The 24,670-nt window shown below is 40.9% G+C and overlaps 3 protein-coding genes across 4 annotated transcripts; 1 reads left to right on the top strand and 2 right to left on the bottom strand.

Annotated features, from left to right (window-relative positions):
• Positions 1-985: 985 nt before the first annotated feature.
• Positions 986-8,303, bottom strand: pcyox1 (prenylcysteine oxidase 1). Its single transcript, XM_049603544.1, has 6 exons — positions 8,163-8,303; positions 5,302-5,508; positions 5,030-5,204; positions 4,713-4,924; positions 4,465-4,617; positions 986-4,362 (listed from the first exon to the last, which is right to left on the bottom strand). Exons 1-6 carry the CDS (start codon positions 8,272-8,274, stop codon positions 3,692-3,694), a joined length of 1,530 nt encoding a protein of 509 aa, XP_049459501.1. The 5' UTR covers positions 8,275-8,303; the 3' UTR covers positions 986-3,691.
• Positions 8,201-13,379, top strand: fam136a (family with sequence similarity 136 member A). Of its 2 annotated transcripts, none has more exons than XM_049603547.1 (3): positions 8,201-8,339; positions 10,870-11,010; positions 12,595-13,379. In XM_049603547.1, exons 1-3 carry the CDS (start codon positions 8,337-8,339, stop codon positions 12,781-12,783), a joined length of 333 nt encoding a protein of 110 aa, XP_049459504.1. In that variant the 5' UTR covers positions 8,201-8,336; the 3' UTR covers positions 12,784-13,379. The 2 variants fall into 2 exon arrangements, with proteins under 2 accessions (XP_049459504.1, XP_049459503.1); XM_049603546.1 differs by lacking the exon at positions 8,201-8,339 and adding an exon at positions 10,446-10,754.
• A 1,654-nt stretch (positions 13,380-15,033) lies between these two features.
• Positions 15,034-24,410, bottom strand: gmcl1 (germ cell-less, spermatogenesis associated). The gene is made up of 15 exons (XM_049603545.1): positions 24,066-24,410; positions 21,919-22,112; positions 21,690-21,809; positions 21,466-21,562; positions 21,268-21,365; positions 21,035-21,147; positions 20,854-20,919; positions 19,724-19,808; positions 19,540-19,630; positions 19,308-19,448; positions 18,949-19,018; positions 18,741-18,816; positions 18,497-18,642; positions 17,321-17,408; positions 15,034-17,217 (listed from the first exon to the last, which is right to left on the bottom strand). Exons 2-15 carry the CDS (start codon positions 22,096-22,098, stop codon positions 17,077-17,079), a joined length of 1,512 nt encoding a protein of 503 aa, XP_049459502.1. The 5' UTR covers positions 22,099-22,112; positions 24,066-24,410; the 3' UTR covers positions 15,034-17,076.
• Positions 24,411-24,670: the final 260 nt, after the last annotated feature.

The raw sequence follows: 24,670 nt of genomic DNA, 5'->3' as shown, positions 1-24,670 counted from the left end.
TTGCTTCCTCTTTCTCCGCGGACTCAATAGATGCTGAGAGAGCTAGAAATCATCACAGGTACATCAGTCAGGCTCCGAACTAATACATAACTGAACATCTGATGTAAATAAGCATGTTCTCTATAGAGGCACAGTCACACACATTATCAAGTCAATAGATAAAAACAAAATCAATCAAATGGAGATCACTGCATATTAAAATTATAGTCTAAGTCTAGATTCTAAAAATGAGTATTTATTGTTCTTACCGGAGTGGAACACCGCCACGGCGAGGAAAACAAATACTGGCACTAGAAACCTCATCTTTGCTGCTGGTCTGGGTTGGTGGAAGATTTTGGGTTGTTGTCAGTTTCCAGCCTCTCTTATATCTTCAGTCGCATCACATGTTCTGCATGGACAGGCAGCTCTGGTACCATTGTCCCTCCCTACCTGAGAGGACAGCTGGGTGGCACATCAGCACACAGACGTATCCTTATTCAGGCTGTCAATGCCACCCATTGTTGGCTCTGCAGTCACATGGGCCTTTATTTGGGGTGCTACTGTGACCGTTTGATGAAAAGAAAAAACTGGGAGTCCTTGCATCAGAGCTGAAAACAATGTTCATTTCCTTTTGGGAATGGAAATGGTGATTTCACCACACATCCTTGGCCTATGAACGATGGATCACAATGTCACTGAGTGAGACAATTCTTCATTTAATCGTGTGGCAAAGAGAGAACGCAAACAGCTGCAGCTATTATCTTTTTTTTTTTTTGAATTTCAGATGATGATGGTGTGACACTGAATTGAATTTTAGAAGAACTGTAAACAAGTTTAGTCAGATATTCTAATATGTGGACAAGAATAAAATGGTCATCAGTAACACACAAATGATTCCAAGTTGCTTTGTGGAAAGTGAGATTGATGCCAGTGTCTTGAAAAGTGATTCAAACATAATTTAATTCAGCTTTTTGGAGTAAAATGTCAAATAGAAGTGCAAAGCAAACAAGGACTCATCCATTTATTGTGATCATAAACACTTGGAAAAAACATACAGTGCAATTTGGGAAGTTTCAGTATTGTTTAAAATCTCAAGTGAAGCGTTTCGATTTGTAATTAAAAGCTTTGTTTTATTTCTGCAGAAGAAGTGAGTCTAAATACTGCACTTTTTTGTTTTTTTGTCTTTTTTGTTTGTCCATGTAAAGAGACTACACATAAGTGTAAAACATAAACTTTTGTCAATTAAACTGCACAATTAATCACTTTGCTACAGTATCTTGTCACATACACTCACAACAAGTAAACTTCTCTCAAAAAATCTAGAAAAATACACCTCTAAAGTGCAGAAGAAACAATTAGCAAACTACAATTTCCTTCCCAAAGCTGATGAAGAATATGAAAGTGGTTTTAAGCAACATGACACCTGATAAATCGCAGGTACAGAATACTTTTAAACAGATTCTCCTCCAGATGTTACAACAAAACACAGAAATGCATTATACTCCTCAGTTTGGTCCTGGTGGTCTGACTCTGATGACAATTTTCACTTCATTAAAAATAACCAGAAGACCCAAAGGACAGATGATTTCTAAAATTATACGGAGACTTATTATTTAATAAATACCTAAGCCGATTACGGATATCTTTAAGGCACAATCATAGTTTTAACAAACTGAATTCATACATCTCATAAGTCTCATTAACATTATCAGCACAAGATAAACTTATTAATACTTTTCATATTTGGCATCATTAACATCAACAAGACAACGTCTTGATGGCACCACTCTCTTGCTGAAAGCTGCCTGTGCTCATTCACAACACATACAGTGGTCTGCTCTGGAGGTAGAGAGACTAAAAAAGACACATAGATCCATCAACAAAAAGGACATCTTGGTTTATGTGGCACCAACAAGCTGACTCGCTAGATGTAAGCTGTACCATGTTCATAACAGTAGAAGCGCACATACAAAAGAATCAGTTTAATGTAGATAGAGGAACACAAAGAGGATGCATCTTCCCTGGAGTGCAGCATGGTTCACAGTGATTAAAAAAATTCAGCACGTTACAATGTTGACCCACCTTTCAGAGGGATCTGTGCTATTGTTGCTGGTGAATGATGAACCATGTCTACTGTCAGGGTGATTAAAGGATCCTTTTGATGGTCTTTTCTTTTATTAGTTTTGGTCAACATAGAGAAGCAAAGTCCCACCTCTTCCAGTGGACTGCCATGGGACATTATTTCAACAAGAAATATCTTTGTAAGTCAATGGTGAGAGACAAATAATTCATTAATCTTGTTTGAATTGTGCCATGAATTACAAATATAATGTTTGTCAATTCATAAGGTAATTTTGTGAACCAAGACAGTCGCAGTTTGCCATGAAAGTGGTGTATAAAATAATGAAAAGACATCATTAAAAAAAAAACTACAAAAGTCACGTTAAATGATGTCATAGCTTTCTATTCTACTTCCAGTCTGTCTCACCGAAGCTACAATGTCTGTGTGTTTCGCACCAGGGGTTGATGTACTTACACGAGGTACAGGTCTTGTCAACATTGGGTAGGACACATGAAACTGGAAGTTTAGGAATCCTCCACTAGTAAATTTTGAGCATCAAGTGCTTAATTTCCTGCATTCTGGTGATTTTTTATGCATCAATTTGTGCCACTTCCGCATCAATTTATGGTGTTAATGTATTCAATTTTGTCAAAATAATTTTAATTTTTTTAAAGGACGGGATGTGTCCCCTGCATCCCCCCCTAAATCTAAACCTATGCTGTCTGATAAAAGACCAGAAGACACTGAATTTGACACATCAGGGAAGATAACGTTACGAATTACCTAGCCAGCTAGTTAGCTAGCCGTAATTGATCCTCCAGCAGCTACGGAAGCCTTGCTACAACTTAGTGATAGTGAAGTTTGATCGTCTTCTCAGGGCTAGCAAGCTAGCTGGTGTTTGTGATGTATACCGTGCAAAATGAGAAATGTAGTTTACTGAGCAGTTTTACACAAATCTACACAGTACTTCGACAAAACTATGAAAAACTGCAACTTTCCCAACATGCAAAATCATATTTAAACTGACAAACATCAACAAAAGACTGTAAAACAAAAATAAAATCCCATGGGGTACACCAAAAAGGGAGGGACTTAGCCTCTCTACTCCTACTGATAAAAATAACATTGTACTCAAGAAGTTATCTGCTGAGATCAGGGAAAGCAGAGACATCGCTAAAAAGAAGTCAGATGAGGGCAGGAAACATGAGGAGGAGGAGGAGTCAACCAATCAGACAGGTATTACACAAACCCCTCGGGTTAGCCAGACTTATTTGGAGGAGAAAACGCATACAAACAGTGAACGTTTTCAGAGCAAATTCTGTGTTGAGGAGAATCTGTTTAAACTACAAGTCTAATTGTGTGACTGCTCCTGTTTGTTGCCCTGTTAGACTTCATCGTGGCAATGTCGCTGTGTTCCCTGTGTTTTTAGCTCTGACTGTTAACTTAGTAAAAGATAAAACTGATGGCCAATACTATGTCAAAGAGATCCAGGTTGCAATAAACTTTAAGTTTAAAGAGGTCAGAGCGGCCCAAATACCTGAAAGAAGAGTTGGGTTTTGTCCTGACAGGAGTAATGTTAGAGTGCAGCGGGCATTTCCATGAGTATCTGTGTGGGTCTGTACTGAACTTTACTGCTTTATCTTCCTCTCTTTAGAGTTCACCTCTCAGTCGGGTGTGCAGGTCTTCCTGGTCGATCTTGTTGACCTGCTGGTGCCAGCGGTGGTGTGCCAGTAAGGCCACGTTCCTGGCAGAGATGGCACTCATCTCCATGGCGCTAGCGGCCCACTCCACAGCGTTGAGGTAGTACAGCCGCGAGTGCAGGATGAAGGGAGGTGTGTTACGGTGCGGCGGGTGGTAAGAAGGATAAGCCAGCCACGGAGTCTCCGACACTGAGTCCCAGGAGAGGAACATGTCCTTCAGCTGCTCCTGGGACAGCGGCTGTTGGGAGAACACCTTCCAGACTTTGGTCTCACTGGCAGGGGGTCTCTTGTAGCCCTCGGGGATGTGCACAGGGTCAAGAGAGCCCAGGCTTTTGATGGCGCAGCCCTTTGAGTCTGTAGTGAGGATGTCAGACACGGTGAATTTCGAGGCTGGCTCTGTGGTCCCAAGGTAGGACATGTTCAGCAAGCCGTGGACCAGAGTGGCGACGGTCTGGTGGTAACGTCCGGGGAAATGAGTTGGGATTGGAGGGGAGAAGCCTGAGAAGGTGATGTCAGACTTTCCTTGGTGAAGCGGTGTTGCTATTATCACAATGTCATACAGAGAGTGTGCTGCGCCTGATTCTCCGACATAGTTAACCTCATAGAAACTGGCTGTGGTGCCTGAAAATGGGAGAAGGAGGGAAGTTAAAATGTTTGACATTTAAAAAGTGTGAACATACACATCAGAAATTCTTCACACACATGAAGGAATGTGAAAGGTACCTGTCTTTGATGGTCGAACCTTGACTGAAATGGACGTCACTGCAGCAGGGATGAGCTCACTTTTGCTGTTGTACAGCAGTCCCGAACACACCCTTTTATTTCCTCCATCCACTGCCCACAGGCCTGAATCTGCCCCTGCTAATGACACGGCCCCTAGAGGACAAGACAGACAACACATATGACCTCTATTTTACAGCTTTTACAACACAAACCTTGAGATATGCGATGAACTATACCCACAAACATACCCACAAAGCCATGGATGCGGACACTTTGGCCATAGTTGACACGCGTGATGGGTGCGACAATATCGTTGATGAAGGTCTGCGAAAATCCCTCGCCAATCATTGTTTCCTCCAGGGTCTGATTCACCAGGGTAAGAAAACTATCGCCACCCATGGCATGAAGGAGTTTATCCACAGTGGAGAAAGAGTAACCATACTGCTGATACTGGTAGATCCTGTGAATTCAAGGATTTACATGATCATTAAGACATGCAACAAAAAAAGGAACAGCAATTCTGTGTTGATATTGAGAGGCCATGACAACTATTCTTCCTCCTCACCTCATAAATTTGTCCAAAATACTCTCCACCCACATATGCATTCGGAGAAAGCTGAACCCGTATCTCCAGAGCATGCGCAAGAAGTTTACTATGAACCAGTCACTCTCCTCAAACATGAGCTCCTTCCCATCAAAGATCGCCATTTTAGAGGGGACATCTTTCCTCGGAGGAATACCTGAAAAAAAAAGTTTCAGATATCAAGACTACAAACCAATAATGGTTTCAATCATTCATAAATTTGTGCTGAGTCTGTTTAACTGAGGATGTGTTACCTAATTTTTCAATGAATTGCTTCATGTGTAGATTCAGAGGATGGATCACTGAACCTCCTGTCTCATACTCATCATCTCCAATCTTCACTGTCGCAAGCCGTCCACCGACAGTGCCAGGTTCAAACACATCGATCTTCACCCCAGGTCCAAACTCCTGCCTCAGGTAAAACGCTGCAGCTGTGCCACCGATGCCTGCTCCGACCACAGCTTCACAGAAGCAATGACAACACTGTGAAACAACTTTGTAACACGCTCGTTTGGAATTATTCTCTTGAGATAATATTGTCTGTTCATATGAACATTTATAGGATGAACTTTCCCCAGTTTTATTTCAATTGACACCTGCAGCTTTACTTTTGTGCGATACTTACAATAGACACATCTTACATACAACTTTTTTAAGAGTCCTTTTAAAAAATTTGTACTGCAGCTGCAACCAACAATTGATTTCCATCAGAGATTAATCTATTTTTATATAAAGAATATACAAAATGTCCATCATACTTTACCAGAGCTCAAGGAGACATTTTGAACCTCCTTTTTTAAACCAAACAGACAGTCATTTACAGACATTTACAATAATTTAAAACAAAGAAAACAAAAAATCCTCACATTTAAGAAACTGGTATACACAAATGTTTGCCATTTTTGCTTAATAAATAACTTAAAGTGATTAATCTATCACCAGAATTGATCAAGTAACTGATTAAGAAGGCCATATGGTTTTGGTAATGTAGATATCACCCTAAAAGTAGACTTGGGCCGTATCAAGATATTGCAGTATAATGGCATATTTAGAAATCCCAAAGGTATGATTTTCAATACCTTCAAAAATACAGATGTTACTCTTTCTCTTTAACAGCTACAGAGATACTGTATGCAGGCAACATGTACAGAGGTCAGCCTCTACTGATGGAACAAGTATTGTAGGCAAGAAACATGGCAACTGTGAGTGGTGGGGATAACATCACAGGAGTAGTGAAGAAGACAAATGCCTCTGTGTCTGGGAGTATAACTTTATCCTGAGATGACTTCTTCCAATAACAAAAGCAGTTATTAGCCACATGATTTTATCGAGGATATCGTCTCAGTTCAGCCCACTGATGTGTCGGTATCTGAAGCAGCAAGTGTCCTCAGGTCTTCCAGCTAGAAGGGTGCTTTTTCCTATTCATTCATTATTCTATGGGGCATTAGTATTTAAACTCAGCAAGACTTATCTGAATACGCTAACTGCATATTAGAAACACAGCATTACAGGCTAGACAACGCAATACATGGGCGGCACGGTGATGTAGTGGTTAGCACTCTCGCCTCACAGCAAGAGGGTTGCCGGCTCGATCCCGGGCGTGGGAGCCCTTCTGTGTGGAGTTTGCATGTGAGTGAAAAGTCAGAAACATAAGAAAGAATGACAAAACACTTCTACAGTCACTGATCTTCTTAGAAGTGACCTACTAACATGCTTATTCAATTAAATCATCAGACCAGTGTCTAGTATTTTATTGATCAAACCAAGAAAAATATTCCATCAGCTCATTCAAAACTCTGTAGTCTGTTATTAACCACAACCAAGAGTTGAAAGCACATCAGTCCAGTCTTATCTGGTTTAAACTGGCTTCCTGTTACATTTAGCATTAATTTAAAGCTCCTCCTCCTTGTATACAAAGCCCTAAATGAGCTCAGATCTAGCTACTTTACTAAGTCCCTTGTTAATTATTTACCTCCAAGAACAATGTGATTATCCTCTGCTGGTTTACTGGAGGTTCCCAGTAACAGCAGAAAGAAAATGGGGGATATCAGAGATACCAGCTCACTAAATATTTTTAAAAGAAAGATAAAAATGCACCTGTTCACTCTGACCTTTAACTAGCTCTGACGCAGGTCTGAAACTCTTCTTGTACTTCACACTGCTGCAGTTCTTTTAAAATGTTGTATCTTACTTGATTTTATGATTTATGGTTTTATAATTTTCTGCCTTTATACGAGGAAGAAAGATTGTTTTGAGTTCTTCTTGATCCACAGCGCCACAACTGGGTGGTGGATTCAGGGGCAGAAGAGGGCTGCACCCAGCACAGACAAACCCACAGGGACGTCTTGGGAAGGCATTCTGAGGCAAGCTGAGAGAAGCTTATTTCAGTTAATCAATATCTATTAGTCAGTCTGTGTCTGTTGGGAATTACAGACTCTGACTGTTGCTGACGTCAGAGGCCTAAAAGGTGACACAAGGAGAAATACTCTCTGAGATGTCGATTGATATGATCTCAGATCACCATCGCTTTTGAATGAAAATTTTTCAAATGTCCTTTTATACTGAACTGCCATGTTGGCCTGTTTTATGTGTTTATTTTCAGTGCTTATATTGCCCTCATTGTAAAGCAGTTAATACTGATTTTATTGTATGAAAGGTGCAATATAAATAAATTTTATTATTATTATGATGATGCTTTTTAGCAAATCATAGGCTGTCTGTCAGATTTTACAGCAAATGCCATTTCTTTGAGCTCACATACTGTATAAAGAGTGTCCCCGGACACAGTTGTATTCTGGGTAAGGTCACCGTGAGGTCTCCCCCACAGAAATATAATATTATCATAGTTTTCAAATCATCTTACCAGACTGCAGTTGAAAATAAGCCATTTGACTAACACTGGCACATTTACAGAGATGTTATTTAGTGTTGTCCCTATAAATAAAATAAATGAGATGAAGTAACATGACCCCTATAACTTTAGCACCCCAGGGAGGACGCCTGTCTACCAGTGAGGCAGACATCATAAAATGGATGCATCAGACCAAATAGAGGAAGTAGGTATAGAAAGGAGGAGTATGTTTTGGTATTTGAACGCACCCTGGGGCAGACCTACCTATCTTTTTGGGTTGCTCTAGCAGCTCTGGGGCCGAGGCTAGACTTCTTCTCCCAGTGTGGAAAAGCCCCAGGAACAGCACCGCTCTCAGTGACAGTGTTTGTGGATTCATTGTGGGCGTCTAGTCCTTCACTGCACGACGTAGCATCTGCTCAGGAGGAACAAACATGAGCCATGGTCAGTTCCGCTGTGAACCTGAATGCAACAGTGCCTATCAGTCTTGGTCAAAGGTTACGCTAGGTGGAATTCAAAGAGTAACACAGGAAATAGTGACATAAATTATCACACAGCCGAAGCTAACACTGTAATGTTTAATATTTAGAGACGTTATAAAGAGAAAGAGTTCAGTGTCACAGTGAACGGTTTGGACTCACTGTATAAAAAGTCACTGTAGGAGGGCTGGTCCAGAGGTAGCCTCACAGATATCTTCACCTTCAACACAGATTCAGAGCTCGTTTAAATTTCCCTCTGTGTGCTTAAACAGCAAACTGGACAGTCAACAAAAGCCACTACAAGACTAGAGGTGTAAACAACTAACTAGACTTGTTCAACGGTTGAAACATGTCGGGGTGCCGTGAACGTCTCTTGATGTTGAAACACACTTCCGGATACGACGACGTCTGAGTTTCACAATAAAGGCACGCAAAAATTTAATTTACTGAATAATGAGGGCAATTTGTCTCCAGGTGGAGAAGATCATAATATAATTAACCTTTAACAAGATAAAATGTGACATGTATTTTAAGTTAAGTAAGGGACTGCAAAGAAATGTAGAAGTATGGCACTTACAATTAATTAAGGGACTGTTCTTTACTTATTAGAGGAGGCTGGGGTGTGACTTCATCTCTATTACCATCATCATTATTTCTTTTAATGATGGGGGGGCTGGAGCCTATCCCAGCTGACATCGGGCGAGAGGCAGGGTACACCCTGGACAGGTCGCCAGACTATCACAGGGCTGACACATAATTAATTAATTAATTAGTCCCCAATCTGCAATTTGGACTGTGTGAGGAAGCCGGAGTGCCCGGAGAGAACCCACGCTGACATGGTGAGAACATGCAAACTCCGCACAGTGGGGCTCCCACGCCCGGGATCGAACCAGCAACCCTCTTGCTGTGAGGCGAGAGTGCTAACCGCCACACCACCGTGCCGCCCTGCATGAGCTTCCCTCCACCATAAATGAGGGTTGTTGTTTTTTTTGGATTTTTGTAATCTTTTTAATCTTCCCCGACGTTTAGGATGAAATTTTGGAGTTAAAAAAAGCATAATTATTTAACGCCTTTCGTGCATGCTGGTTAGTTTGTGCTTAGGGTTTATTTTAAATGTAGAGTTATTTTGATGAAATGTCACCATTTTGAGCTCTGATTTGGTTATAGCTTGTTTTTCTTTTCCTGACAAAAGCGTTGGGTGTACATGATGTTTCCAGGGACCATTGGAAAATTAAATATCCACTTATAATTTCTGTTTTTACAGTTTCTCGCTATGATAAATGGCAGTTTGGGCAATTTTCAAAGATTGGTGGTAAAATAAATTTTAAAAAGGCAATTTAAAGTTGTATGTTCCTCCCCTAAGCCAAAATAAAAAAAAACCTAAGTCCCTCCCCAGTGCTTAAAAAAATAGACATGCCTCCACCTTTCTGCATCACCCCTCTCCTCTCACAAAAAGATAAATAAATTCTAAGAAAATATGATTTCCAATAACGTCAGTCTGCAATGGTGGCATCGTTAGGCCTTGGTGTCAACCCAAAATGTTTTACAAAAAGCGGCGGATCCATACGTTTAGGTTATATATATGTTTCAGAAATAAAGGTAGGTCTGCTAATAATACAAAGCCCCAGATCAAATAATCTGTTGGTCTGTTCATATTTGTACCAAAATAAATGTTTGTAGTTCCACCACTGTTAACATAAATACATACATTTGACTATTTTTCCAACTCTAGTGAATTAATTTTAATGATAGCAGTTGTCTTTCTACTCTTTAATGATTCAAAATAACCAGATATTTTTAACATCACACAATTCATAAAAGTAAAAAAAAAAAGTTTTTAAGGGTAAATGAGGTGCCAGGGTGCATAAAAAAGCAACAAAATAGAGCTACTTCATCAAAATAAATAAATGAATAATATAATTAATCCCGTGGGAGAATCCCCCCCGGACTCTCCCACAGAGGTCTGATCTAAGAAGATCCTTGTCACACCCTTGGCCTTTAAAAAAAACCTGTTGAGTAATATCTTGGAAGTCAATTTTGAAGTCGGACCACTCAAACCGGAAGAGGATTTTTTTTTCTAAAACCGGTTGCGGAAGTTAAGCGGAAGTGGCGCACGAGTACTCATCTTGAACCATGCTTGAATGGAGGTGACCTTAGTTACAATAAAAGTGTAAAGTAAAGGAACTTGAAGGGGACGCCGCGGGTATATCACGTCCGTCCGGGCTGATTTAAATGCTAAACTTGAATCTTAAATATCAGTGAAGACTTCTCGGAGTGAGCAGGACGGACAGAGATGGCGGAGGCACATCAGGCACGCGTGCACACTGTGGTGGAAGAAATGGTCCAAAGCCTGGAGAGGGATCACATCCGTGTGATGCAGGCAGGTGTCATAGCCGTATAAACATTGGCTGTGCATGCAGTGCTTTGTGTTTCTACCTGTCTAACCTGTGCAGCACCTGTGTTCCTCACGTGTTAGCTGTGTGTTGTTGCTGCAGGGTCGCATGTTCAGGTGCAGCGCAGAGTGCTGTGAACGCTCCACAGACTCCATGACTGTGGTGCATCAGTGCATCGAGAGGTGTCACACCCCTCTGGCCAAAGCTCAGGGACTGGTTACCTCAGAGCTGGAGAAGTTTCAGGTGAGAGACAGTTCAAAAGAATACCTCCCTTCTTTTGCTTATGCATCAAAGCCCTACTTTAAGAAACATGTTTCCTGTCACACAACCTGTATGACATCATTCACATGCATCCGCTTCTGTCACTTTAGTTTCTTAGGAGAATATGCAGTCCAAACATTATTGTCTTCTGGGTCCACCCCTCCAGTGTGTGCTGGAAAAATAGACTAAACCTCAAAATCTGTAAAAATATAAACGGGTGATGGTCAAGGTCATGGAAACTCAGGAAAAGTCATGGAATTTCACAATCACATTTTCCAGATTTCCAATAAAGTCAGCCTGCAATAATGGTGTCATTTGGCCTGGGTGTCCGAGGCTTTAGTCCTAAATGTTTTGCAAATTGCGCTGGATCTGTATATGTATGTAATATATATGATTCAAGGTAATGATGTAACAACTAGAGATGTACATTGGAATTTTTTTAAAAAAAGTCAAACCCGTCTCCTTCAGGTTTTTTCTGTAAAGTAGTAAAGAGCATCTGTAACAAATTATATTCATTCATGTATTTTCTGTAGACACTTATCCTGTTGGGGGTCACGGGGTGCTGGAGCCTAAACCAGCTGACATAGGGCAAGAGGCGGGGTTCACCCTGGACAGGTCGCCACACTATCACAGGGCTGACACATAGAAACAGACAACCATTCACACTCACACCTACGGAAAATTTAGAGTCACCAATTAACCTGCATGTCTTTGAACTGTGGGAGGAAGCTGGAGTACCCGGAGAAAACCCACACTGACACAGGGAGAACATGTAAACTCTGCACAGAGGGGCTCCCCCACCCTGGGTTTGAACGAAATAAACTATCAAAAAATTTAAAATTTTTATTTCTTAGGTATTGTTTTGTGATATGCAGATATGCAGTGATGATTGCTGGGTAATATGTATGTTAATGTTAGCCAATATCAAGTCTCTGATCATGGCACAAGACGATATGTGCATGATAGCGTATACTGTCGGGCCCGTCATAATAGCGTGCAGTGGGACCTGTTGTAACCACTTTACACCACTGCCAGTGAGGTACCGATATTCTCAGCATGTTGGCCAATTCAGATATTTCCTTTTAAAGCCAATATGGGCCCCTACAAATGACATGCTGATCTTATCATGCATCCATGTAGCAACTTAATTTTTTGTAGATATTTTCAGGCATAAAGAATGAGTTAACCAGGGCAACATGATACTTGTTCAAGAACAGGCTTTTTCCATGACTTATCCAAGGCGTCACATCATATTGGCACCATTAAATAGTCAACATTTGCCAGAATTTCACATTTATGATGTAACATTTTTATTTGTATGAGCCTTTTAAGGGATGTATTTGTTTAATTTCCCCCATATTTCAACTGCATTTGCACTGAAGTATTAAATTATCAAAAAGGACAAGTTTTAAATTTCCACCATCGCTGATTAGATGCTAAAAATCTTTACTTTCTAAATTTGTAACCGCCTGTGAATCTCAAACCATGTCCACTGGGATGCCTCTCTCGTCTGCTTTTGGTAAGTCTAAACCATCTCTCTTCTCTGCCCCCCCCCACCCCTCCCAGGACCGTCTGACCAGATGCACGATGCACTGCAACGACAAGGCGAAGGATCTTTTTGACTCCGGCGCCAAGGAGCCAGCTGTTCGATCACTGATGGACCGCTGCGTGGGCAGCTGTGTGGATGACCACGTGAACCTGATCCCCAGCATGACCCGACGACTCAAAGAGAATTTGGACTCTATACAGCAGTGAGAAGTTATAGTCTGTCACGGAGACTCAGCCTGAGGTCATTACACGCACATACAGCAGCACATGGTCAGTTAACTCAACCAGTTTGACCAGTAACACCTGAAGAATAGAGGGCTGGAACACCATGAAAAGGTGGAGAGAGTGGAGTTTTAAAATGGATGAGTCTTGACAAGTTTTAGAGGCTGTGACACTGAATGTTGGTGTTGTGGAGATTTAAAACTGCCCAATGTGAGACTGTTCTGTGTAATCTACAAACAATTACCTCTCCGGAGAGTTTCATTAGCTCTTGGTTTATCAGCAACAACAAAAATAAATCCAGTGATGCATCTGATGTGCGTGAACAAGGTAACAGCTCAAACATGCTGTGAAGAGAAGTGTGCATGTCTGAGTATCACATTTTAAAATATAAAGTACACCATGCAATTGAAATGTGAATCTATCTAAGGTCTGAATGTCCTTTTTCTCTCCTGTATGAGCCCTCTCGTCCCTCATTCTTCTTTTTTTGTCATTTTATTATTGTTGAGTTGTTGTGTGACTGTCTGACTCTTCATGGTGAGATATGTTTATTATATATCTGAATTAAAAGTACTGTAGGTGTACCCGGTTTTGGACTGCATTACTTCTATAATAATATGAGCACTGCTTGAAACTATTGAGACACTGCAGTGAAAAATACCGGTTATGCTTTTCCTATATATTTTAGTGTCTCCAAAAAATCTCAAATAAACAACGGTACAAGAAAGGCAACACTGTAGATCTGATATAAACCACACATCCATTTACTGACTGCTTTCATTTAGAATATATTTGTAATGATATCCACATTATTGAGGAAACTATGGCATCATTTCTGAGAACAATTACAAAGAAAAGTCCAGCCAACAACACTGTGTGTGAGACAGCAACACCGACCAGCCACTGACAGGTAAAGTAAATGACATTGATCGATTGATTCTGGGGAAACTTTTGATCCTGGCTTTCGTGTGGATACAACTTGACATGCTCCACTGACCCCAAACATTGTTACAGACCCAGTACCCCCCTGATAGCAGTGGCCCCTCCAGCAGGACAATGCACCACGTGACACCACAAAAACTAATCAGGAATGGCCCGAGGAGCATGAACAAAAGCTCAAGGCATTGACCTGGCCTCCAAGTTTCCCAGATCCCAATCTGATCAGGCATTTGTGGGATATGCCACTACCTCAGAGTTTCTGTGTACATATCTCAACAGGACAGAGGCCCCACTGTAGATCAGACTTGGTGAGGCATGGACCCAGGACCTTGAGGGTGTCCTGAGGTGTCTGGAGCCATAGCATTGGCAGCAGATCCTTTGAGTTCTGTAGTTTGTGAGGTGGGGTACCGGCATATCCTACAGAAGCTCAACCAGATTGGGATCTGGGTATTTGAAGGTCAGGTTGTCACCTTAAGCTCCTTGTCACGTTCCTAGGGCCATTCCTGAGTAGTTCTGGTGGTGTGGCATGGTGCATTGTCCTGCTTGTGGGCCTCTGCCAGTGAGGAGTGCTGTTGCCATGAGAAAATGTACTTGGTCTGTTACCGTGTTAGGGTAGGTGGTGCATGGCAAGTGGCATCCACATAAATGCCAGGACACAGGGTATCCCACCAGAACAGGTCATTCACTTCCCTGGCCAGTGGGTTTTAATGTTTTGGCTGATCAGTGTTATGTGTGATTGTCTCTGACAGAACTCTCAAGCCAATTTTAGGTCCCATACATTTTATCAGTGTAGAATAACAAGTGATAGACTTTAAGAGGCTAGTCTTGATTAAAACATCCTCTCCAAACTCACATAATTAGAAAGAAAGCTCTTAGGTGTTCTCAATTTTTTCCCTAAAAACATAAAGACAGCTAGTATGTTGATGACTGTAAGAAATGTTTTTTAAAATCATAGCTGAGCCTAATATCTGCTGGGATTCATCCAATCTTTTTCACTCCTGATAAACATTTGCTGTTGCTCTCACTGAACTGAGGACATCGAGCTAAATCTGGACCATTTTGCAGAGAAGATGTTGGGTAGGAATGGCTGGAGTTTGTCAGTGATCGTCTGATAAATGTGACATTAAGAGAATAAAACTGATGGACATCTTTGTCTAATATGTTGCTGTGTCTCCATGAACATCACTAAAACCGAAATCAGGTTCATCACAGAGGCAAGAACTTTTTTAATATGTACACAAGCATATATACATGTATAATCATGCAGCTGTTGTAAAGACATACACCGGAAAAACATCATGTGATAGCACCACAGCCCATGTGAACGGGCAGTTTTATTGGCTGTCAAGACTTGTATACATATTTCCTTTTGCAAAAATAAATCCATACAAATGAAGTAAAAAATAAATAAAAACCAAATGAAAAAACACCATAAACTCTGAACTTCATGACAGTTATAGCTGCAGCTTTACAGGCGAGTTGTACTGATGTCCGTGGTACAGGTTTTCAAAACAGCATGAGGTAACAGATCTCCATAACTGCCAAACAAATAACGACCTAATCAGAAGTATAAAAGTGTACAACAATGTAACTGCAATGGTACTTCATGTGGTGGTGGGAGAAGTCTAAATATTAGGGCTGTAAGAAATGATCTGTACACTTGAATATTACGATTACATGTTTTTTGATACTGTATGAACTCTTAAAAACACTAGTGACTTTTAGTTAACAGTTTACATGCAAAGGTTTGTGGCAGTGCTTCATTTTGTGTCAGGTTTAAACCCTCAACAGCGAGATCCTTCAGCACTGTAATCTCTCTTTAGCCATATTGTTTCAACAGATTCCTGCCATTACACAACCTGACTAAATATCCTTCCTAAATGACCAACGGCACCGCCTAACAGGAGTCGCTGACCCCAGTTAACACCAGTAAAAGGACATTTGACAGTGCAGCTGGTAAACACGACAGATCGTCCCAAAATCTGACGTCTGTCAACATTTGTGAATTTCAACATTACGCTGTGAACATAAGAAAGCTGGTGTCAATGATCAAACGTCCAAGTATAAGCTGTAACAATGAGGCTAATGTACAAAAACTCCTGAAGGCTTGTGTCTCAATGGAAATAAGATTTTGGATTTTTGACCTCACAATGCAGGTTTACATAGATGTATGTAACAACAGCGTGGTTACTTGGGCTTTGTGACTTTACTGACTTTATCACTTGAATGTAATGTTGTTCTATAACATGAATATTGCAGTAAATATTATTTACAAAGTACTTGATACTGGATATGATCTGAAAATGGTGATGTTGTTTTGTCTAGTTTACAGAAGAGGTGGTGGACTTTCCAATCAGAAACTGCTCTGGCGTAGGTTAGCACAGAGATATGGCGAGATGGACCTCCAGTCAAACAGTGATGACTGCAACTACTACTTTTACTGCATCTTTTAAATAGTTTTCCACAATTCAGAAGTGATGTCTGTTGTTTGTATCAATCATTTGACCGTCCAACTTTTCAGATAGCTGCAAGGGCGGAGAAAGCAGCTTCAGTGGAGTACAGGTGGTGTGTGGCAGCAGGTATGAAGTTGAATCTCTATCAGCTGGTGATGCTGTGTCCATCTTTAATTAACTCTCTTTACAGCTGCAAAGTGTTGGCGGCGATTGTTCAGTATCTTCAGCAACAACAAGTCATGTGAAATGTGTCTATATAGTTTACAACACTGTTGGTATACATGGTATTTTGTGTGCGTGCTGCACAGAGGCGTCGATTCAAGTCAGTGCAAATGACAGGTGAGTTTTTGTGTAGCGAAGGGCCACACCTCTGAACACATCCCACAGTCGATTTACATATGGTCAGAACAAGCGACAGTCTTGAAACTTCCCATACAAGTCAGTAAAGGTCCAGTTTCACTCTCTGGAGCTGTTCCCTCATGATGTTCCCATATTCCCAGGTGATAATGCGCCCATATATATCGAGAAATAGATTCCAGAGTGGCTCCGCTGCCATGAGTGACTTGGGGTTTTTCCATCTTGAGAAATGGTCCAACATCCCAGTGCAGACAGTTCATGGCAGAGGTCCAAAGGTGGCCTAATCCCTCTTGGCCAGTGTCTCTGTCACACTGTAAGCCCCTTGTATGCGTAGCCAACTCTTGATGTGTCAAAACACTGAATACACCGATACAAAACGTTTCCCTAAACACCTCACTGGGTTACATAGCATGCAGATGGTATGTCCAATGTCAAAATGATGTTAAATGTGGTGGTGGATTGTACGTACAAGCTTGTGTCAGTGTCCCAGCATTACCAGAGGGAGCAGCAGTTAATGGCTGGTGAACAGGCATCAAGACATGATGCGAGTCGTGCTCTCTTGTTCTGAAGACTCTGGACGGTGGTCCGACTGAGGCGACGTATACAGGAAGTTACAGCACACGTAGAGGGGGAATGTTAACAACCGACTGTCCAGGTTCATCACCACGTACTCCTGAGTCATTGAAGGGAAAGGCAAGTCAAGAACAGCATCTTATACGAGGTAATGGCACGACAAGTGAGTTGTCTACATCTACAGGTCTACAGTGTTCACTAACCTGGTCTTTCTCCAGAGTTAGAAGCTGGTAACCTGTTGAGCGACTGCAGACCAGCTTTCCACGGTTATCAAACGAGGCCAGACGTAACCTGAGCGCAAAAAGATTGTCAAAGGAAGGATACAGACTTTGAAAATTTGCTTCTTTCTTTACATCTTCAATATATGGCAGTTTTACTTTTTGTCACAAAACCAATGCTCTATCAACACATGACAAGTGTGACATACAGGGTTTCTTAGAAAAGTGAAGACTCGAAAAACAGCACGCACATCCAAAAACGATAAATACGGGGTGCTGGACAGAACAGCAAATTAAAAAAATGGATCCGCACAACAGAAACAGCTTCTTTAGGAAATTTTAATTGTATCATCACATGTTTCAGGCACCAGTTCCTCATCAGACAAGAACAGGATAAGGAGACACACCTCTAGATATACACAACCAAATGGTTGTTGTCTAACAGATCATGTGATAGCACATGTAGCTATTGTTACACCCCACCCTTAGGCGGCCCTATGGTGCGAACAAAAACTCCAACACTGACCAAAAATAATCACATGAACACCTTTAAAACCCTCAAATCCACACCAGAGGCCTCTCTCCTCTGCTGCTGGCACAGGAGCTCTTAACCACCTCCTCCATGCCAGGCAGCACACCTGGGCAGGTCTACGACAGAAGCAGGGAATACACAGACAGCCGTAACACTATACAGAAAGCCAGCACAACACAGTGCAAAACCAGTACAAAATTACACCACAGGAATACAATATATTTACAAAATAACACATTTACAAAAAATATATTTACAAAATACTGCTGGCCTTATTGTAAACTATTTTTTTTGTAAATGTATTTTTTGTTATAAATGTATTGTATTCTTGTAGTGTAAATGTGTACTGCTTTTGCACTGTGTTGTACTCCCATTTCTGTTTCAATTGAGCTCCAACATGTATCCCTAACTTGTAAGACGACTATAAATGTAAAGCCACTTTAAAATGCTTTAACACTAAATATTTGTTTTGATTAAACTCTTCTTGCAGCTGGATTATTTTCATAGATTACACCTGTAATTTTTATTGTCACACTTTCCGAAAGATCATCTTAGTTTGCTTATGTTAAACTCCACGATATAGACACAGACTTTTACAATAATACCTAAAGGTTCAATGAGCTACACACCTGAATGCCAGATGCCTTCGTGGTTGCAGACTCACAGCGCCCCCACATGGCTGACTCAGAGTATTTCTCTTGAAGACTATGAAGCGGTTTGTGTAGGTCACCAGCAGGTCAAAACCAAAGTTGAAGCCTGTCCACCGCCAGCAGTACTGAGGAGAGGAAAACATTTGTTTTTGTTATGTAAAACTTAAACAAATCACATTCTACAGGAGCAAAAGTTATGCAGCAGCACGACTGTCCGACTTACATCTCCATCTTTGGTCAGTTTCCTGCCGCACCTCATGCTGCTCACCTCAAACTCGTCTTTGTTGGCTTCCTGGGGACTAATGACAGACAGGTGTCTTTGTCATCCCAACAGTGTTAAAATCATATTTTATAGATACAGTTTTTGTAGTTATATAAAGATACTGCTGCAGCTGGAAAATACAGGTGACATAACAGATGTTTAGTCTCACCCGTTGTCATTGTCAAATTCTGTCCGCAGCATAGCGAACCACTGCGTTTTGTACACCGACGTTAACCAGTCTGGAATATAAAGTATTATCAGTGCATAAAAACATGGAAAGAGCATTCCTGTAAACACTAGGATGACGCATGGTAACTCTGCTTTACAATTTTACTTCAAGTTTCTGTTAGATGTAAGTAAAACTGAGGCATGTGTGTCTAATTCTTTGCACCACTTATAATGAAATAAGACAACTTAATCAACTGATTTAAGCACAAAGATAAAAATAGAATATTGGTCTACATAACTGGATTTGTTTCCTAGAATGAGCACACTCATGATTAAATGTCAGACAGAGTCACATCTTACCAGGGGGCAAAATATTGTCTCTCTCCAAGATGCGCGCAGATGCCAAATCGTTGATGATATACTGGAGACGCACATATTTGAACACTGAACGAAAAGGTTCCCCCTCTTCTGTGTTCAGGAAAGGCTCTTTCTCACACAGGTCTGTGGACCAAAGTCAGTTGGACACAGAGTAAAACATCTAAAGACAATGCATAGGAAGCTAAGTATTTCAGGAGATGTGGCCTTACTGTACCTGTCCTGCGTTTGCAAAGCCAGGCATCAGCGTCAGCCAGCAGCTGTTTGATTGGGCCGTCCCACAACGAATTGAGCTGCAGAAACATCCACTGCAGAGAGAGGCGATTAAAAAAAGAGCTCTTAGAAACAGGTCTGATGCTGCAGAGAGCACATCTGGGAGTTTTATGTAAATTTTCATGTACCTTTTTCAGAGCAGTGTATACATCCATCTCCACCTGCATGACAAACAGATCTGAGGACTGGATGAGCTGCTCCATCACCTCCACCCTGCAGTGCAGAGACGCAGGGTGAGTATGATCACAGACATTTTTTATATGGTGGTTTGAAACATACTTACTCATCACGGCCATCCAGTTGTCCTTATTAAAATTGTCACAGCATGTGCAAAGGTGAGAACTAGTGTTATGTTATTATTATTTTTATGCTACTCTATTCCTTCTCTCTTGACTTAATTAATCTGTTATTATTTTCTCTCTTTGCCTGTAAGGTGACCCTGAGTGTCTTGAAAGGCACCTATAAATAAAATGTATTATTATGCTTACTACTTGACTGAAAATAAAACAGTATAATTTGGTAATGACAACATATATCACCCCTGTGAATTTAAATACATTGATTTGATCCCAATATTCCTGAACAATGTTATAAGTGCAGTTCACACCGAGGCACTTTGTATCATTGCTTGTGGGAATGTGTTGAGATTCAGTGATTTTGGAGATAGGTGGCCTTTGTTTCTTGGATGACCTCCTCCCCAATGTGTTTAAAGGAATAGTTTAGATTTTTTAAAGTAGCCATTTACCTCAAAGCACTGTATTACATACAGTAGATGTCTGCCGGCACGCTCCCAGTTTGAAGAAGCAGGCAGGACAACCATTACAGAAGTTGAGCAATGTACAGTTGTGGACGGGGGTTCGCAGTAACATGTATTTCAGCCACTTCAAAAAAAAGCTCTTCCTAGTTATTTACGTTTTCTTTTTTTATGTGGATTTTATTTTTATTATTAGAATTAGGGCCCGAGCACCACGCAGTGCGAGGACCCAAATTGAAATGCAAGAAATGATTATTGTCATTAATACTGTATTTTACATAATGCCATATGTTCTTATTAGGTAGAGTTCTACATAACTTGCTAAATTTATAATGTCAATAAAAATATGTTTACAAAAATGTCACAGCACTAAAACTAACTGAGTTATTTTTAATCAAGCAGCACGCTGTAATCATGATGGTCATGCTGATAGAAAATTAGATTTTCATTATCAGAAAAGTTACGATGATCCCTAAAATATGGACACAGGCTGCACACACATACCCAAGTTCTTTCATCAGGTCGACATTTTGGTGGGTCATCAGGTTGTTCAGAAGCCATTCAAGACATCTGCAGAAAGAGAAGCACAAACACACATACAGTGTGATGTGAGTACATGGCATAAAAACAGTTGTATCGTCTAATCACTGTGATTTTAAATAATCAGAACAAATTAAAATCTGACTTTTTCATGACTGAATCCAGGCCATATATACTCGCACAAGCGTAGTAGCCACACACTGTCTTTGCACTGATGTTTTCCTTCATGGTCTCTCCACACTGCTGGATCAAACCATCCTGTAGACAACAAGACGCCATAACTTAGATTAGATAGTAGATTGAATTAAATCAGCTACTATCTAAAATGTAAAATTATTATTTTTGTACATGCAGTTATATGATTCACAAAGTACTGACCAGCTGTAGCATACAAGCAGCTGCAAGAATACTGACAACCCTGCTGGGCTTGATCAGAACATCATCCCGGTACAGAGATCCGAATACGACTTGTAGAGCTACACACACACAAAAAAAAGTTAAGTTCTTTTGGTAAGACACGTAAACAAACAAACACGGTCATCTGCTGCTTTCTGTGACTTTCTGGGGCCCTCTCACCTTCAGTGTCAATGTTCTGGTCGGGGATCTCCAAGCTGATTTCCATCATGTTAGACTCTTTCCAAGAGCCGCTGAACATGCTGGAGAAATACCCAGACTGCATGATGCAAGAAGGAGGGAGAGAAACAAGAGGGGAAAAAAGCGTTTAAGGACAGAAAACAATAACCCACATGGAAGAATATATCACTAACTGTCTTCGGTGTGTTTTCATGTTCATGTGTTACCTGGCAGAGGTACACTTTGTGGAGATTCCACTCCTGTCCCAGAGCACAGATGCGAATGTCACTGTTTTCCCCATTCAGGAACAAAGTCTGATAAATGTAGCGTGATGTACTTTTCAATTTCTTCCTGCTCAAGTTTGAAAAAACAACAAGGGAGACAGAAAAACAATTGCATGAAAAAATATTGCTGACTTTAATATACGTGACATTTAATCCATTTTTTTAACCAGACTTGCCTGCGAGGTGTGTCTAGTATGGCATCGTCCTCCTCTTGTTCACTGTCGCAGTCACACGGAGCATTTCGTTTCCTCTTCTTACACTCACATCCAGGCTTGTGGCTGGTACTTGTGCCCTCTGAAGCCTCCTCTGGTCCCTGAGAGGGGGACTGGAACCTACTGCCCAGACTTCCCATCTCTACACTCCCAACTAGAGCAACACAAACAAAACAATCCGCAGAAATAATAGGTCAGCTTTATCTTGACATTACAACAGAGCTGCATGGGTCGATTGATATATCAAAATCATTAGAACAGATATTGTTAAGGACTTTGGCTTTTGCTGTATAGTGGTGTAGCTTGAGTTAGGAGGGTTTTTTTGTTACTTTTCGTCAGGGCTTGAACCAACAATAAATGTAATCCCTGTTTAATCTTATGACTCATTCTTCAATAAACTGTTTGTTTTGTCAATACAATGTCAGAAGATAATGAAATATGCCTGTTATAGATTCACAGAGCCAAGGTGACATCTTTGAATTGCTTGTTTTATCCAAACAACAGCTGAAAAAACCTGCAAATCCATGTGTTTGTGAATCTGATACAAGCACATATTTGAAATTTTTGCTTGACAAAATATTTTATATAACTTGCTCCCAAGCCGGAAGGCAAAGCTCTCAATTTACTGGTCCAGCTACGTCCCAACCCTCGCCTATGGTCATGAGCTCTGGGTAGTGACAGAAAGAATGAGATCACCGATACAAGCAGCCGAAATGAGTTTCCTCCGTGGAGTGGCTGGGCTCAGCCTTACAGACAGGGTAAGGAGCTCTCGGACATCCGGAGGGAGCTTGGAGTAAAGCTGCTTCTCCTTCGCATCAAAAGGGGTCAGTTGAAGTGGTTCGGGCATCTAATCAGGATGCCTTCTGGGTGCCTCCCGCTGGAGGTGTTCCAGGCACATCCCACTGGTAGGAGGCCCTGGGGCAGACCCAGAACACGCTGGAGAGATTACGTATCTCATCTGGCCTGTGAACACCTTGGGGTCCCCCAGGAGGAGCTGGTAAGCGGTGCTGGGGAGAGGAATGTCTGCGGTGCTTTGCTCCAGCTGCTGCAACCGCGACCCGGCCTTGGATAGGTGGATGAAAATGGATGGATGGATGGATGGATGGATAATTGATTTATGATCAAAACTGATCAGTTGGCCTGTTTGCTGTATAATTAGTTGATGTATGCTGTAACTTTTGTGTAATTCTTTTATTTTATATGCACTGTGATCAGGGCGTCCTTGTAAAAGAGAGCATGTTCTCGATGGCCCTGTTGAAGTAAAGGCAATAGTATTCATAGTCCTATATAGGATTGCAACGGTATGAGATTTTCACGATACGATAACTGTCTCAGGAAATACTGCGGTATCAAAGTATTTCAGAATAACCCTTAAAGGAATGAAAACAAAAGGACTATTGTTGGTTGAACAAATGTGTTATTGCTATTATTGAAACTTGAAAACATTTTGTTAATGGAAGTATGTGTAAAAACAAATGGGAGATTCAACGTCCAGTTGTATTTTTTTCAATATTGTTGACAAGTAAATGTACATGGTATGATACCCGCCAATTTTAGTATCACCGTGTACCTCGAAACTGGTATATTACTGCAACCCTAGTCCTATAGTTCCCCAAAAGCTGGATTACAATCCCAAGATGTCATTGCATTAACTTATTTGACTTGACTCTTATTAAATGAAAGAAACATATTCTACTATTGATCATTTCTCAAATATGTGTGGTATTTTGACAGTACTACAAATCATTTTCAAAACAGCAGCACATTGCATGCAGTGTATGTGTAGCTTGGCGAATAATGAACATGGAGCCTTTATAAAAATGGCATTATCTATTTAAACGTTTAAGAATAAAGCAGATGACATTAAGACAAATGTGTTAATTAATGTGTGGCTGTCATACTCTGCTGAATGTACCTGTCAGAAAGGTAAAATGTGGGTCCAAAAGGCCTTGAAATTATCATGTGTTTGTGTTCTTGCAACACACAAAACACTAGGTTTTATCAGCTACACTTGTCTTTATCAGTCTGACACCAGGGCTCCCTCGTGCTGCATATGCAAACCAAATGTACAGTATGTTTGACAAAAATAACAACCGAGTTGGCTCACCTGATGATTAGCACCGGACAGGCTGATGGAGAGGTGAGGGGTTAATTTGGACGGTAAACACCGGCTGATTATCTCTCAGGTCAGACAGTCTGTCAGACGCAGACGGTCCAGTTGAAGAGGAGCTAACCTCAGAGCTAGCTTAGCTGCACCAACGAAAACACGTCTGAAAACATTAACGCCGTCACTCCTGACAAGCTGCTCCTCCACGCGAGCCTCTAAACATCTAAACTCCCTCTGGTTTCAGTTACATTTTTCAAAATTAAAGTAAATGTGAGCCCAGACACGGATATGACAGAAGATGTTACTGCCCTAAAAAGCAGTAGCCCTGCTTTTGTTACTCTTCTTCTGTAGCGTTCCACGTCACAGGCGTCTGCTCTGCTCACAGGTGTCACCTACAGGAAAACAGGCGCATTACACAAACTTGGAAAAAAAATCCATTATATGTATTTGTTTGTTTGTATATGTTTAATTTTGCTTCATTTAAAAATTCTTGCATACTGCACCCATGCCTCAGAGTCACCAAAACTGATATCAATCATCTCATTAAATAATAATAATTAAAAAAAGAAAACATGATGACCAATTCTACTCATTAAAACAGGGCT

The sequence above is a fragment of the Epinephelus fuscoguttatus genome, linkage group LG18, assembly GCF_011397635.1.
Source record: "Epinephelus fuscoguttatus linkage group LG18, E.fuscoguttatus.final_Chr_v1".
Taxonomy (NCBI): Eukaryota; Metazoa; Chordata; class Actinopteri; order Perciformes; family Serranidae; genus Epinephelus; species Epinephelus fuscoguttatus.
The sequence above is the reverse complement of the archived record's forward strand: the minus strand, read 5'-3'. Positions and strand labels throughout refer to the sequence as shown.